Raw genomic sequence first — 16,364 nt, 5'->3', positions numbered from 1 at the left:
GTGTAAAGGTAGGTAAATATATTGAATAATATTTAGACCTAAGAACTAGAAGTGTAAATGTCGATATTTTCATTTTTATATGTTTGTTACTTCATTAAGAAGTATCCACATGTTTGTATGTGTACCCCATATGTACGAAAGCCGCTGCACTTTTGTTATGTCAATAAACATTACGTATGTAAGTCCATAATAATCCATACATACTTTCGCCCGCCCACTCATGAGAACCTGTCAAACGGTAAAGGTCAAGCTAGATCTAGAGAATGTACCTGCGGTCGACATGCTGCCTTGAAAATGTCACGTTTTTGCTTTTAAGTCAGGGTTATTCACTTAAAAAAAGGCAACAAAACACACACACAGTACAAAAAATCAGACAGAAGCATAATTTGTGTATATTCCTCGGTGAACACTTTTATTTTTCGTTTACGCAAACAACCCGGCCGGGCCCCGCCGTTCGGAAATGGGACCTAAGCCTAAGCCTAAGCCGGCCAGTTGAAAATGGTTAGTCTTACGTCACATTTCCTACCCGGGTCCCGACCTGGCTGTTTGGGGAAACGAAGAATTAAGATGTTTGCCAATAGATATGCACAAGACGCGCTGTTGGATTATTTTTTGGTCCGTTTTGTGTTTTTGTTGACTTTTATATCGTACTAGTACTTTGTGGAAATGTGACGTTAGCCTTACTAGGCTAGTGGAGAATTTGATTGGATATTTTCCCGCTTCTGTAGGTGGTCATCACAGGAACCATGGGTATCATGGCCGGGAGGAACTTCAAGCGGGAGGGCGCTCCTACCGGATTCGTAAGTTATAGCTGTCATATCCAGAACGTTATCCTAAACTATGTAATGTTTCAAGGTCGGGGTTTCGAATCCCGTATGGTAAAGACTTGATTAAGACTTGAAAATGGCCCATAGTGCCTTTTCTGTGGCTTATCACTATATACACCAAAAGATGTGCGAAAGCAGTACCAAGAACAGCCGCCAGGAGAGCCATAATTGACCTTGACCTTCATCTTTATCTGAACTACTCACCAACCAAACATAATCACAATTCATCCAAAGGTTCTAACGTTATGCTGACCACAACACAAATGTAGAGACTGGCAAACCAAAAACAATATACCTCTATTTTCCAGTGACATAATTACGACCGAAGACTTTCAGCCTTTCTGGCTAGCTCGTAATTTCATTCACGATGTCTGGTTTACGCGAGTTATGACAATCTGTGTCTGTATCTGTTCTTCAGACCCCAGCCTTCCTGACCTTGAGCATCATCGGCATCTTCGTGGCGCTGTCCCAGGTCAGCGTGTCGGGCGCCGCGGTGACCTGGGCCTGCCTTGTGGTGGACTTACAGCAGACCCTCTCGGGCGCTTTCAACAACGTCTTCGTCACCGAGGGCTACGACTCCTGGGGCAACGGTGATGTCATGCCCTACGGCAGTCAGGAGAGTGGGGATTCGTAAGTAGTCTCCTGTATTGTCAGACACCTACAGTTGTGCGTACAGAATATATCCGATTTGCTCTAAGATCAGAAACCTCGCAATGCATGCAAAGTGGTCACTGAGAGTTATACAATGCCTGGGACAACTGTGTGTTATGCCCTACAGCATTCAAGATAGCGGGGATTCGCATTCTCTGTATTCTCCATCTCCTATAGTTATACTTCTCGTACACTTTGTTACAGAATATATCTGATTTACTCTAAGATCAGTGTGTTCCTTTTGGCGCTGCATCAAGTACCTCCAGTTGAGTTTGGTGTGTAAGTCCTGGACACTGGATCGTCGTTTCAGTTGTAGGATGATCCTGACAGCTCGGCTTTGGATGACTTGAAGTCTTACTGCTTAGTGGCTGTTACATCCCTATGCCTCCATTAATATCACAGGAACTGCTCGACCATGATCGCCTTGCACTACACCTGCCTGGCGCTAGGGTTGGTGGAGATGATCCTGTGCTTCGCCTCGTCCATCGTCGGCTGTGTGGTGGGCTGTTCCTGCTGCGACCAGCAGGTGGGGCGCTCGGTCGTTTCTTATTTCAATTAGGCAGGATTTAGTACAATTTTTAACTTTCTTCCAACACAAAGGAATACACGGATCAAATTTTCAACAACCACTGACGTCGTTTATCAGTCAGGATTAACACTTAGTACAATGATAAACTTTCTTCCTACACAAAGGTATACACGGATCAAATTTTCACTTTGCGGATCGATTTCTTTAGGATCAATACTGACGACCAATTACTTCAGACTCGCTAGAGTTACAGAGTTGATAACACGTGATCTTGTGGATACGTGACGTCAGTAATTGGTCAAACGTGGCACGAAAATTTGATCCGTGTATACCTTTGTGTTGGAAGAAAGTTTAGAATTGCACTGTCATTACTACCAACACAGATGAGCTTCCAAGAGGATTTACACTTGTTCTTGAGACTGTCGTGCTAGACATATCTTTTGATCATATTTGCTCATTTTGCAGCTTCTTTGCAAACTTTTTTTTGTTAATGAACAATACTCGATACGTGCGAGAATGTCATTCATATTTAGATACGGAAGTCCTCCATAGATTAATCAAGTCAGTGCGATATTATCTAATGGCAAGTCTGTTGTTCTAGCCGGCTTCGAGTGTGGTGATCATGCAGCCTTCCAACCTGCCGTACGCCCAGATGCCTCCCAGTGTCAACAACCCAGGTAAGGCTTAGGTCCCAATTCCCAACCCGGGGCCCGGCCGGATAGTTTTCGGAAAAAAAGTGAAATAAAAGGCAACAAAACACACAGAACGTAAACAAAATTATTCATGAGCATAATTTGTGTAACGTTATATTCCTTGGTAAGCACTTTTATTTTTTTTATTTCCGCAAGCCACCCCGTCGGGCCCCAGTTTCAAATGGGACCTAAGCCTAACATCACCCCTGAACATCATAGTTAGTCAGTATAGTCATCCCGCTTTCATTTTAGATAGTTCTGAAAAATGTTTCAAAATAAATACGTCATAGCAACATTTAATTGTGATATCAAGTTATACAAACTTTATTGCATTGATTTGCTACAAGGAATACATCCAGCCTATCTCATGGAAAATATAGAAGACACCATGTACTTTTAGTGATTTTCTGAACTGCTACCGTGAATGACTTAACGGTAGTTCACCTTTATCCGCGGAATAACCTGTATCCGTTGTTTCAAAACAGGGTAAGCAGTGAAAGCAGTAAAATCTAGTCGACGGACAAATACTGCAGTTTGAAACTACCATATCCCAAGATCACTTGAAAACAGCAGATTTAGGTCCACTCCGCGGATAAAGGTGAACTAGCGTTACACTCTGTACGAGACAACAAATATTACATGGATGCAGTTAATAGAATTTTTCATCAATCAGTGACTGTTATTAAATGTGAGCACACGTACCTCCAAATTTTCGATGGCTATCAGTCCATCTTGATCACGGAGTGACCTAGTTCCCCCGAGAGATTGATGAAAAATTCTATTAACTGTGAACAAACGTGACTAATGAATCTCTTCAACGATTACATTAATGCGTTTTGTCTTTACAGCAGTTCCGGGTGGCTACCCCCAGGCCGGGTACATCCAGCCGCTGGGCGGGCCTCCCCCAGCCTACCTGCCGCCGCCTGGCCAGCAGGGCCCGGCCTACCCTGCCGGGGGACAGACCCCGGCCCCCGCCGAACAAGCTGTGAAGGCTCAGCCTGTCTAACTCTAAGGCCTGTAAATCATCTTGGCACGTCGGCCATTATGCTTTTTAAAGCCAGAGGAGCAAGGCTCGTTGTAAAAGAACTCTGACCTCAGTTTTCTTGCACTTTAATGGGAACTTAACAGATCTCTAGTCACAATAGCCAAGATACAAAATGCTCATTGTTCTTGCCATATAACGTTATACATATACTTAGGAAAACAAACTTCAGTCATAGAGGCGAAGATGCAGACTGAGAGTCAGAGCTTATTCTTGTTGTTTGTATAGAGAAAAAAGCTGACCCTTGACATTTTGTCTGGCTTTTAGCTATGTAAGAAGACTGGGTAAAGTGATATCGGCTCCTGGACCCGCAATATTTCAAATCACATATATTAGGACAGCACTAGTGTGAGCTGTACAGTATTATGGTAAAGTAAGCAGTATTATGAACCTTTGTTTATTCATGAAAGCTCAAATCGGCCTGCCGCTGCCTGAGGACGCTTTCCATTGAAGTCATGAGGGAAGAGGCAAGGGTCAGACAAAGTACAATCAATCAATCAATCAGCCGCGGGCATCAGGGGAGATGCATAGCGGCTGTACATAGACAAAGTACATTATGATAAAAATGAAACTAGCTTGTACACCATTGAAAAGTGCCTTCACTAATGATGAGATACATATCCCTCGGTCATAAATCTATTCATCCAGTCAAATTAGCATAAATGTAGCGTTATCTGTACAATGTATGATACACGGTGTGAGCTTTGATACTAGCATTCAGCTTGTTGTATTGTAACAGCCAGTAGGTACCCGTCGGAGTAGTAATGCTGTTCAAGGCACCTCCTTGAAATGGTTACATGATTGGTTAACGAGAACTATCTGCCGGACTTAATAATACTTGGGCTTAACACTTAATAGAAAAGTTGTTTTTTGCATTTTGCCGCCTTAGCGGCAAAATGCTCTGAGGCCAGAATAGTGGGCGTTGTGATGAACGGACCTGTTCAATACTGTAATTCCTGATTTTTTTCACTGTAATGTTATGTTCACTGTTTTCACGGTGACGACTGTAACGTGAACTTATCATTACCGATAAAAAATAATTCACAGACATTTTTCATGTGCACTTGCCTCGACAGTGAACATATAGTTCCGAGAACAAGTTCAATTTTCTCCGTGAAGATAAAGTGATTTACAGTATCTGCTAAGAATTTGTATACTTCTTAAAAGCTCTGTCATAAGTCATTGTTTGTGGTCCGTAATTGCCCCTGATATTTCATTAAATTTAATAAATGAAGTATGATATTCCTTAGATTGGTGCAGCATATCATCAAATAATTGCTTTAACATTTACCCATGCATTAGCAATTCATAAAGATGAAATGTTTTCCAAATAAATCGAATATATATACATAACACTTACATATAGCGTCCCAGAGGCCCTTGCGAATATTCATAATTTGATCCGCGAAAACCGCCCTCTGCAGTACGGCGATCCGTAAATTTCCCTACCATCTTCCCACACCCGCGGTACAAAAACTATCCGGTTCTAGAGGTAAAGTTACCCATCAAAATAAAGGATATAAGTTTCTTTTTCTTGTGATGTGTTTATTTTGCTTGTAAATTTTTAAAATGCCAGAAATTCGCCGGTGTAAGCGGGGAGGTCGGGTCTTCGGATCCTGCTTCCACACTTCCGGGAACCCCCACTTTACTGCGCTTGCGCTTCGCCGTCTTGTCAACTTGAAAGGATTTGTCGATCTTTAATGATAAAAATCACCGAACGAACTTTATTTTTTCTTGTTTGCATTTCTATCCATAGTAGTCGCCGTTGTGATGGAGTGATGTTGAGATGAACGGACCTGTTCAATTCATGCCAAACATTTCTATACCTGTTAAAACGGGCATTTTTTCAACACATTTCTTTTTTACACCATTAAAATACTAATTTTTACATCCATTTGGCCACACCAATTTATTTCTTTGGTTAACGGATTCGCCGCTTCGTTTTTTTGCCGAATAGAAATAAAAATTAAAAAAAAACAACTTAAAAATGCCCCGCAACAGAGCTCACTCAAAAACAGGCAGTGTAGTGAAATTTGCTGCACTTCACGCAAATTTTAACAGGTGGCGTCTAGATCTAGATTCAGGCACATATGTGAATCTCTCCATGCGCCAATATCAGGTTTAGTTACTCTGTTCTATTTATATGACATTCTAATAACTAGAAAAAAACGTTCACACACGCAAACATTGGCAAAATGCCAGCTTTTTAAAAGCACTTGTTTTAGTAACAACGAGGGAGTGACATAACGGCCGACGTTTCGTTGACCATCTGTCACCTTCCTTGGAGCATCACTAACTGCTTTGCTTTGCACTGCAGCTAGATGTGGTTGCTGACAAATGCAGTCCCTAAGTTACTTCCAAGGAATTCGATCCAAAACATGACTAGTTACTCCCCATGCCCTGGTTGGGAATGAAGAACTTTTCCTATTCAGTCATTTACTTAATATATAACCTGGCACCCAGGCTACCGTGGTTTGGTAGGTTGTCTTTGAGGCAAAAGAAATTTCTGCCGCCATTGTAAGTTTTGCGCTGGGGCTTTACTAAAGAAAGTTGGCCAACTACGGTAAGACTGGATGTCAGATTATCATTTAACAACCTGATGGAATTATTCACGGATATTGCGTTTAAAACTGTTGACTTGTTTAATCTTTGTTACGCCGCGCTTCAGACACGTATTAGCATTGTTCTAGATGCACAAGTTTTACTTAAAAGCCTGACTCTTACTGTAGTAAGTCAAAGTGCATTGCATGAATATTTGTGAGGACTGGTACTGAAGAACTATCCAGAATAAAGGCGAAGGCTTGCTTGCATCAGGCCATCACTCGTGTTCTTTTGTTCTCCCCTTCTAGTCTCCCACACGACTGAAGGAAAATACCCAGATCTTGCATGATGTTCAAAATTGCTAAGAAACATTCCGATATATGTACTTAGTAGGTAAAGATACATATGACCAGCACAACATAATTTCAGGGAGGACCCTTTATCATATCAAGTACACATTTTATACAATATTAGTTTTGAGTTCTCTTATATATGAGTTCTATTGCATCTGAGAGATGGGTTTGTCTGAGCCATGCACATGTCCTACTGTATCTAGAGACTGATAAAGCACAACATACTTGCCCATCGAAACTCCAAGCCTGTTGCCAATTAATTGTATCCCCGCTGTTCAATGTTAGACTATATGACTGAGTGAATTTACAATGTATGGCAACCAACAACAACTAATAGCTATACAGACAATAGCACTAAGAGGCTACATACAAAACAACAGCAAAACTTTATCGATAACAGTACAGTCATATGCATGGTATTGGCTTAATGTTGCCTTACTGAAGTCGTAAACATATCTATTTTGCAGTCCATGCGTCAATGGCAAAATGTCACAACATTGGCACACTCAATTCGACCGACCCCACTCAAACATGTAAACTACAGAACTGAAGCACGCGCTTCGATCAATCTGACGTCATCAACGAGATTAGGTGACAATAAAAACACGTCGCCGGGCGGGATGGGCTATCACAGTCCACGTCCGCGAGCATTTCGAAAATAATTTCCCAAAATAGACGGGCGGCCGACATCGCCTACCATAATTTTGTACTCCTCATACACTGTAACGGTTTTCAGAGTCAGCTACAGAAAGAACGGACGAAAAATGTCGGTGTACGGAGATACCGGGCCGGAGGGCGATCCGCATGCCAAGTTCATGGAAAGCAGGCAAGTCACTGTATCTATGTTGTCTCTGCATCTATACATGTTTTCTGTCATATCTGTTATAACGTTAGTGTATGGTGGTCTAAGAATAACTGCTGTCGCAAACCAGCTGCATTGTACTGATATTGAACTGCTGCTAACATTTAAACATTCTGCATTATTCTATAGAATTGTAACATTATACAGATATGATGTCTTAAGGTATAAGATATCAGATATCAAACCTATCAAATCCGGGTACCCCCCTCCCCATAGTTTCAGCACACTGGGCATCATTGTGAAATTTTAGATCATCAAATTTCTTCTATGTTTTGTAAATACAGCAATAAAACCTGTTGGGTTCATGTTACATAGCGTCATTTTTTCTGTTTTGTTATCATATCACGAAGGGAGTATCATTGAAAAAATTCACACACAGACACACGAAGACACACACACACAGACACATGCATGCATACACACACACACACACACAAACACACACATACACACAAACAAGCACACAAACAAACACACAGTAATAATGATATATTTTGAAATTCGTTCCTTTCTCCTCGCCAGGGATCATCCCCTTCACAGCGTCAACCGACGTAAACAAGCCTTCGCGGATAAGTACCGGAGCCTGAAGACTGACCTGGATAACATGAACGAGGAGTACAAGCTGCCTATGAGCAGGGTGCCTGACGACCACAAACCCCTCCGCGGCAAGGTGGGCCTTCTCGGCTTCCCTGTAGTCTACTGGTATAATCTGTCTGTCTTGTTTGACAAGTTTGACAAGTTTATCAAAAATGCACAGGATAGCATGATGTTCCAGTTGGAAACATCCTGAATTGTTCTGTACATCACAACAAGTAGCTCCACTGAAATAAAATATAAACAATACTAGGGGGCACATTATGCCATTAAAAAAATTGTATCTTGTAGTGCGTTTCGCATGTCTTTATTTTATCTGGATGTGTCAAATTGGCAGCAGTGGATTGGTGCGAGTTTGGCGTACAAGTAACCTGTCGTGGGCAGCTTGACACATCCTTTTTCTTTCCATCGTCTTTTGTATGTTCTTTGAAACGTTGAAAAAAATGAAAACAGTGAAAAACCTTTGTCTTTCTTGTCTTGTTTTCCGTCTTTGAATTTGTTTTACTCCAATTAAAAACAGGTAGGTGTGCCCGGGAAGAAACGGGTGTCCATCCTCGACGGGCCGCTCCAAGAAGAGGACAAGTCGGAAACGATTTTACAGGTTAACCTTTGATTTCTGTTGTACATCAACATTATCAAGTTTTCTGTTGATTCAAATAGATATGTTGTTGCATAAATAAGAGCACAATTGATTTATCTTTACCTTGATGCAGGTCTATCACTGATTTCGAGTTCACCCTTTCTGTTAATTCAAAGGCATAATTTGTTGCATATTTGTGTATCAAACCAAGTATCGTGTGCAATGTATATAGCTTTTCAATTTATCGAATGGTCTAATTTCCAAGACGGCGGCTATTGAATTCTTTATAACATTTCATTGTTGCAACCAATCACACCTTTTAGCATAGTCGTTTTCAATGAATGACTTTTAAGTCTAATGGTCCCTGGAAGAAGTTGTCGAGTAACCTGTCTTAAAACATGTAACGTTATAGTACATACAGTCATGAATTCCACATTCACATTGCAGCTTATACCTCAAACGCTTGTTTGTATAATAAACAAACCACAGCCAAATGTAATGTTCTCTCTCATTCCCCGGCAATGTTCAGCTGAAAGTGCGGAAACTCCAGAAGAACGTTAAGACAACTGAGGGCAAGTTCGATGATCTGGTGGATGAATACCACTGCAACAGGAAGGACATTAGGATGCGAGCCAACAAGCCTAAGCCTCGGTAAAACTCAGCATGTTTAGTCGATTTTTTCCTTTGTACCTTCCGATTAGCTGGGTTGTCTTAAATGTATCAAAACAATAAAGCTGTCTTAAGAAACAAGAAGAAGTTGAACATATACTATTATACATTAGTCAACGGTCATAAGGTACCAGATTGCCATATCACATGGAATGATACTTCTGCAATACTACCATGTCCTACTTAGCTTGTGAGTGTATAAACGTACAATAAAAGTCTTTCAATCTTTTATCAATAGATCAGCTGAGACGGGAAAATATAGTTAACTACAGCATCAAACTTACATGTGTAAAACAAATGTTTCTTTAATTGCACAAACAACTAATCTGTCCCCAGATCTTTGGCAATTGTTGTGTATGAAGACCCCCGCCTGAACGGAGACAACGGCATCATGGTCAAGTCCATGATGGACCTGAAGATCCAAAGCCTGAACAAGAACATCAAGGAGGCCGAGAAGGGCATGGACGAGCTCGCCAGGGACTCTCAGTTCGTGCGTAGCGCTGTGGCTGAGGATGGAGTAAGCTGGAGTTTCTAAATTTAGTCATTTCATCTCAGTTGATAGGATGGTGATGATGATGATGTTGTTGTGGTGAGCTATATTCTTATTTTAGAAGGGACCTAACATATGTAACAACTGCATGAGCTTTTATCAAACATCATTGAACATAACCATTCACCCTGTGTCTGCCCTTCGTAATGATAAATGTATTTGATGATTTTCATTCCGACAATTTTCCTATCCAAGAAACACTGCCCTTGACCAACTTGGTCCTGTCCACTCGGCCCAACAGTTTGACCAACGCGGCCCAGCACCCTGGTCAACTCGGCCGGGGTTAGGGTTAGGGTTCAGGTTTGGCTTCACGTTAGCGTTAGAATAAGGGTTTGGGTTAGGGTTAGGCTATTGGGCCTATCTGACCAGGGTGTCGGGCCAAGTGGGACTCATTAGCCATGGGCCTAGTTTGGCGCCGTAACATACGAACGATCTGTGCTGACCAGAACAGGTACATGCGGCGGCAGCCGGACGCCCTGACTGAGAAGGACATGCTGAAGTTCATCAACCACCGGGTGGACGTGCTGGACCAGAAACAGCGTAACATGGAGAGGACCTACAACAGGGCAGAGAAGGGCACTAACGAGGTAACGTCCTAGTCTTTCATCATCATCACCTAGCCTTTATGAAGCTCAATAAATTGTTGGAAAAACAGTAGAAATTGGCCAAATATCTGTAGTATTGTACAACATGGAAGAGAAGCTATAGTCGGAGTATAGATTGTATGGCTGGATAACTCCCCTGGCTTGTTAGACAGTCTAATAGAATATATCATTTAGTCCATTTGGACTACTACTAATTCCTACTATTTTTCCAGTGACCCATGTAGTCTGATGTAGACTGGTAACGCCCCAACGCTTGAAAATGTTGAATGTTCACCTTGGGGCATTATCCAATCGACTGAGCAATTGTAGCTATGTTAAGCGGATATCTCACTTTACCAAGGCGTCGCTGCGTCCTAAATTTGATTTGTGTTATACATGTAATGGAAATATCATGTCAATGGGACTTTATAATGCAATCATATAATGAATATCATGCAAAACGTTCAAGTACGAATGAATTTAGAAAGACAAGAAAGCCAAAGGCGGAAAAAGATTCGTTTTGATTGATGAAATTTATTGAGCGCTCGAGATCTGTGAAATCGATAGCGGTCTGCTTCAGCAATGTCGCCAACATGCACGCAGGAAGCAGGTTCAGTGAAGAGGTCAATCTAGCAACTTATCTTGGTGAGTCGGCATTGAATATTTTATGCAGCATCGTACCCTACAGGAGCTTCCTTTTTGTCCACTTCTTAGGTGGAGGACAAAGTGAAGAAAGCCCGGCAGATGGAGGACGAGGTGCACGAGTCGATGAAGGCGGCCGGCCACCCCGTGTGGCACAAGAGGAAGACCAGCAAGTTCCTGCAGGCGGTCCAGGAGAGGGGAGAGATCGGGTACGAGCTGGATCTCAGTCCCAGGGTGCCGAAGTACAAGCAGAAGCAGGAAATGAGGAAAAGACGTCGCATGGACCTTTAAGATGGCTTGTGCAAATCAATGTTAACAGTTCTGCTATGTATACGAGATCTTACGAGCTAGAGACAAAATCAGTAATGCGTAGTAGTAGAGTGCAATAAGTCCGGATGAAGTCAGTTGAAGGCTACTTTATCGTCAGAAAATATAGAATCCTTTATGCTGTAGCATGAAAATTCATTAGAGTTGGTGAAATTTATTATGAAGAGCGAAACTTCAAGCTCGTTCAGTTTTTTTCTGCTGTCTGGTCGCTGTTGTCGCGTTACGTTCTGCCATAGGATGTCATCTGCATCATGGCACATCAACCTTCTCTCAACCAGGACGGGGATGGCGGTAGGGGGTGAGTCGATATCGTCACTTGACCACAGTGTATGAGGACAGAGCGAGTCCAATGTTCGTGTCGGAGAGCAGCTTTACCTCTATATAATCATTTTTGTTGTGTTGCTACAAACCTCGTACATATAGTTTTAGATGTCCTTTCCGACACAACTTTAATCGATGCAGTTGGCCTTCTCTAGAGTAAGCACAAAGCTTGATTTGCTTGAAGAGTGATTAGAAAGTATACTGTTACAACAAAAATCGCTGTTGTAACACTTGTGGATTCTCTTGGGACAACATACCGACCCGAAACCAAAAATACAAGACGTAGAGTGAGTCAATCACGGCCTAAATATCTGTTACACATTTTATTGTCATGATCACCCATCCATCCGGACTTAGGAGTTCAGATTTTGTTCCCATATACCTTGTTAAATGGATATATTATAAATATACGACTCTGAATCTCAAGTTGAGAAAGTCTCAAGCATATCACCCTATCCCAGGTAATAAAATACATTATAGCCTTTCAACACTTACGTGTTTTTTTCTCTAATCTGAGATCTTTACACAGACGCGTTCATAACGATAAACAAAGAAACAAACAAACAAACAAACGGACAACAGATAGAAACAGATAAACAAGATAGACTTAAATGGCAAACCGGCTGTTGATATCAATTTTAGACCAAATTAGATATTCTTTAAATATGCAAGTAGAGTTCATATATATGAGGTTAACCTTTGGAAAACTTTGGAAACTCATTTATAAAGACGGAATGAAATGTAAGAAATGTAGACGTAAAAGTTTACACAAATAATGCCCACGACTTTTCTCTTTTTACGTCTTGTGTAGTTTGGTGTCGCTTATATAATATTTTTCGTTCCCAATAGCTGCCCGGCCGGGCCCTGGGTTGGAAATGTGACGTAGAGCTAAGTCAACTATTGATGTTGAATGGTAGCTTATGAAGATGTAAGGGCTAATTAAAAGCGGCGTCTAACTTATCCCTGTTGTCCGCCACCCACTGGTCGAAGCTCCGGACGGCGGGGCACAGCTTCAGCGTGCGGTCCTTGCTGTACGGCAGGCTGGCCCGCATCATGAACTCGTACATGTTGGCGAGGTCCACCGCAGCCGGCCAGTAGGGCTGTAGGTCCCGGACCTGTTGTACCGTCACCTGAAGAGAGGGGAAAGGGGGGTTAGAGTGTAAAAGGTCAAGGGCACTCGTGAAGTTTTGGGTAGGGAGAAGGGCAGTCGTCTTTGGGGTAGGGAGAAGGGCAGTCGTCTTGGGGGTAGGAAGGAGGGAAATCGTCTTTTGGGTAGGGAGATAGGCAATCGTTTTTGGGGTAGGAAGAAGGGCAATCGTATTGGGGGTAGGCAGAATGACTCACCCTTGTATAGCTGGACGTTTCGGGCTTTCCTGATATAAAATTTATTATACCAAGAACACCAACACTCCACTGGCTGGTGTTATTCAGTTACAGGAACATATACATTCTCCAGTGAGGATGCACTGATATTATTATCAACATATGCATATTGTGCCCAATAGAGACTGCCTTATATGGCTGCAAGCAAGGTACGTAACAGTCAATTATCAATTGTCAACTGTAAGGTTAGTACGAGGATCCTGTTGGCAAGCTTTTTATCAACATGTAGTATGTAAGGATGTCGGCGATCATGATTCAGGAGACATACAAATAAACATAACATGGCAGATCGAGGTTTCTGTATGCTAACCTGGCCGTCGAAAAACTTCTTCGGTCCCAGGTTGTTGGAGAGGACCTTGGCGTAGTCCTTGACTAGCATGATGTCCCCCGCCACGCCCAGACTCTTCCCGCCCCAGGCCGCAGAGTCGCGGAAGAACGAGCCCACAACAAGCCCGATGTCTTCCGCACTTATTCCCGGCATAGGTTTGTCTCCGAACGGAATTCCTGCGAAAAGAAAACAACCAGCATTATATAATTGTATACCCTAAGATAAGTTTCCCGTATGTTGTTAGGACCAGGATGAAAAAGAATAAACCGGGAAAATTTGAGTTGGCTCTTTTTTGTATTTAATGCAATGTGACACTTACCGAAGAGAGTAAGGTCCCTTACCGGTGTAAACCATTTCAATCTAATGAGGAAGAGAATGGGGCTAACCCATGTTTTTCCTGTTTGGTTCAGTTAGTCCTTACTCTTCAAATATTGAGCAGTTGAGCTGGTCTCAATTATGTTGTTTCAGTCCTATTCATGTAACCCTTGAGCCTGCAGTGGCATTCAGGTTTGTTACGTTGTGACCTTATATAACTAAAACAAGTGGTGAATTTGTCTCCTAGTACAATGGTAGTACTTACCTAATGCAAATGTGTTATCGCCAGTTTTCCTGGGGATCATTGTTGTCAGGAGGTTCTCGAAGTAGAACGGGATGATGATGCCGGTCTTGTTGAGTCCGATCTGCTTCATGTAGTCCGATATATGCCCCTTGGCGTCACAGTGTCTGGCGGAGATCCCGATCGCCTTCTTCACGTGCAGCAGCTCGCTGAACACCACGTGTTGTACCCCCTGCTTCTTGCACGCGTCCGCGACGTTCTGTCCATGGATCAGCTCTTGTTGAAGAGGGTCGTCGCTGTCCCACTCGGTGTCGGTGACCACGAAGCAGCCGTACGCGCCGTTCAGCGCGCGCTCCAGACTCTCGGGGTCATTATAGTCCGCCTGGACGACATCGACGCCAAGTTTGCGCAGCCAGGCAGCCTTGTCAGAGTTCGGGTCCCGCGACACAGCTCTCAGCTCGAAGCCCGGGTCGTCCACCAGCGCACGAACCACCCCGCCGCCCTGGTTGCCGCTGGCGCCGAACACGGTTATCAGCTTCCGCATCTTGGGATTGCCTAAGAGGAGCCAACAAAGGGATGGAATGTTTAAAATCTGACAAAGACGTCAACAGCCCAAGCACAGCTTACCAAAACTATGTGTATCTTGTTTTTCTCCTTTTAACAAAGGGATGGAATGTTTAAACTATGAAAAAGACGTAAACAGCCCAAGGACAGCTTACCCAAACTATGTGCATCTTATTTTTTCTTCTTATCAAATGACGAAAAGTCGTCCCAACTTTTCATACTCGCCCCCACACGTTTAGACAATTTCGTAATGTCGTGGAACGTCAGGCTGATAAATACATGATCGAGGGGTCACGGGTTTGATTACTGGCACTCTTGGCTATACGTTGCCCTTGGGAAAGGCACATTGCACTCACTCCACTAAGGCGGTAATGGGTATCTGACTTCGGTTGGGGGTAAATAGTGGGCAGTGGAAGGAGAGGGATGGCTTCTCCATTTCTTTATCGTGTCATAACAACCCACTGCTCATAATGACCTCCTAAATGTTATGGAGCTAACTTTACCTTTACCTACGTTAACGCCATGTTTCAAATTAATGAAAGAATGCTTGGTGAAATTTATTTGTGTTGTTCCACCACTTAAAAGTACTTGATGTAAATGACATCTTAATCTTTTAAGAGCAGTTACGTCTTGATTCCAAACATGGGCAAACACTTATGAATTAAAGCATTATGCGCCCAGGATTGCTGCAGAGTGGTCTTACTCTCGTCGCTGCATAGGCCACTGTCCACTAGACGACGATAGTTGAACGATAGTACAGCGACTAAATTGAATTTATGCGACCCCTGATTTTATAGGTCTTCTTCAGAAGAAGAACTCAAAGGGAACTAACATCACTTGGGAACAGGCCTAGATCCCTGCAACCGACAGGTGCCGATGGAAACTTGGAGAACCTAAGGTCTTCTTCAGAATATGTAAAAATCGTTTTTTATCGGGATTTGTAAAACCTTTGGTCGCTCACCGGTCACAGCGTGATCGCAGCCTCTTGTGGAGAGGGTTTGTTACGATGTATGTCGCCGGGAGGGGCAGTGGAAGAATTTCCAAAGGACTGTGTACACAACAAATACACGTGCCGTCGTGAGGACCTTCTTCGTTACGACACCTGTCGTAGCAAGAACACGGCCGGTAAACAAACACCATGATACACAGTAATGGGCGAATGGGGTTTTCTAACAAATACAGGTGGCGTGGTCGTGTGGTAGGGTAAGATAGGCAGTTAAAGGGGAATTCCAGTCCAGAAGCGGGTGTGATTTTCTGATAGATGATATTTCTTTAGGAGACAAATGCACTAGACTTTTGGCAAAGTTACTCCATTTGTCTTTTCAACAATAATCCTTTACTAAATCCAACTACCCCCATATGGACCCGCTTCTAATGTACTGCGCCGTATATGACTTTGCGACTTCCCTCACACTTTCTAGCTGATATTAGTCGGGATAAGCTTGATAAAGTAGTCAAGTGACCGTGTGGTGACCTAAAAATTTAAGGGAATTTTACAGGACGCTTAAAGACTTTTATAGATGGAAAACAAATATTTTTTTGGATCTACATGGTTTGCAGTCTCATCGAGTCCGATCCGGTCTCGGCGCGATCGCCGTCTATTGTGGCGGAGACCTAACTTTTGAGGTGTTATCTCATATCAATTACCAGGTACGATTAAAATGTTAACTGGCGTCTTTTCATCGGCAAGGATTTTCACCTGTGTTGAACGAGGACTTGCCTTTGTCGCCCCTTTCAACACAATAAAACGACAAACAAACTACATGCTG

At 42.7% G+C, this 16,364-nt stretch overlaps 3 protein-coding genes across 3 annotated transcripts in view; 2 read left to right on the top strand and 1 right to left on the bottom strand.

The window, feature by feature from the left end:
• The window catches only part of LOC118429717, a gene marked incomplete in the record, with an annotated part of 10,322 nt that extends 6,390 nt beyond the window's left edge, over nt 1-3,932 (top strand). The window contains 5 exon segments of the mRNA XM_035840331.1: nt 729-800; nt 1,246-1,457; nt 1,881-2,004; nt 2,609-2,684; nt 3,548-3,932. Of these exon segments, the coding sequence (XP_035696224.1) occupies nt 729-800; nt 1,246-1,457; nt 1,881-2,004; nt 2,609-2,684; nt 3,548-3,705 (642 nt within the window).
• Nucleotides 3,933-7,271: 3,339 nt separating this feature from the next.
• On the top strand, nt 7,272-11,388 carry LOC118429459 (the record flags this gene model as incomplete). Its single annotated transcript, XM_035839944.1, is given in 7 exon segments — nt 7,272-7,461; nt 8,020-8,167; nt 8,612-8,692; nt 9,201-9,322; nt 9,677-9,857; nt 10,337-10,477; nt 11,189-11,388. Coding segments are annotated over 7 exon segments (935 nt in total), but the record flags the coding sequence as incomplete, so codon positions are not given.
• A 684-nt stretch (nt 11,389-12,072) lies between these two features.
• The window catches only part of LOC118429458 (nmrA-like family domain-containing protein 1), a 6,279-nt gene continuing 1,987 nt past the window's right edge, over nt 12,073-16,364 (bottom strand). Inside the window, exons 2-4 of the mRNA XM_035839943.1 lie at nt 14,056-14,586; nt 13,458-13,651; nt 12,073-12,894 (exon numbers count right to left, since the gene is read on the bottom strand). Coding sequence (XP_035695836.1) covers nt 12,700-12,894; nt 13,458-13,651; nt 14,056-14,575 — 909 coding nt within the window. The 5' untranslated portion in view covers nt 14,576-14,586 and the 3' untranslated portion in view covers nt 12,073-12,699. The remainder of the gene's footprint in view (nt 12,895-13,457; nt 13,652-14,055; nt 14,587-16,364) is intronic.

The sequence above is a fragment of the Branchiostoma floridae genome, chromosome 13 (assembly GCF_000003815.2).
Source record: "Branchiostoma floridae strain S238N-H82 chromosome 13, Bfl_VNyyK, whole genome shotgun sequence".
Lineage (NCBI taxonomy): Eukaryota > Metazoa > Chordata > Leptocardii > Amphioxiformes > Branchiostomatidae > Branchiostoma > Branchiostoma floridae.
Note: the sequence above shows the minus strand (reverse complement) of the source record. Positions and strands in the feature narration are given on the sequence as shown.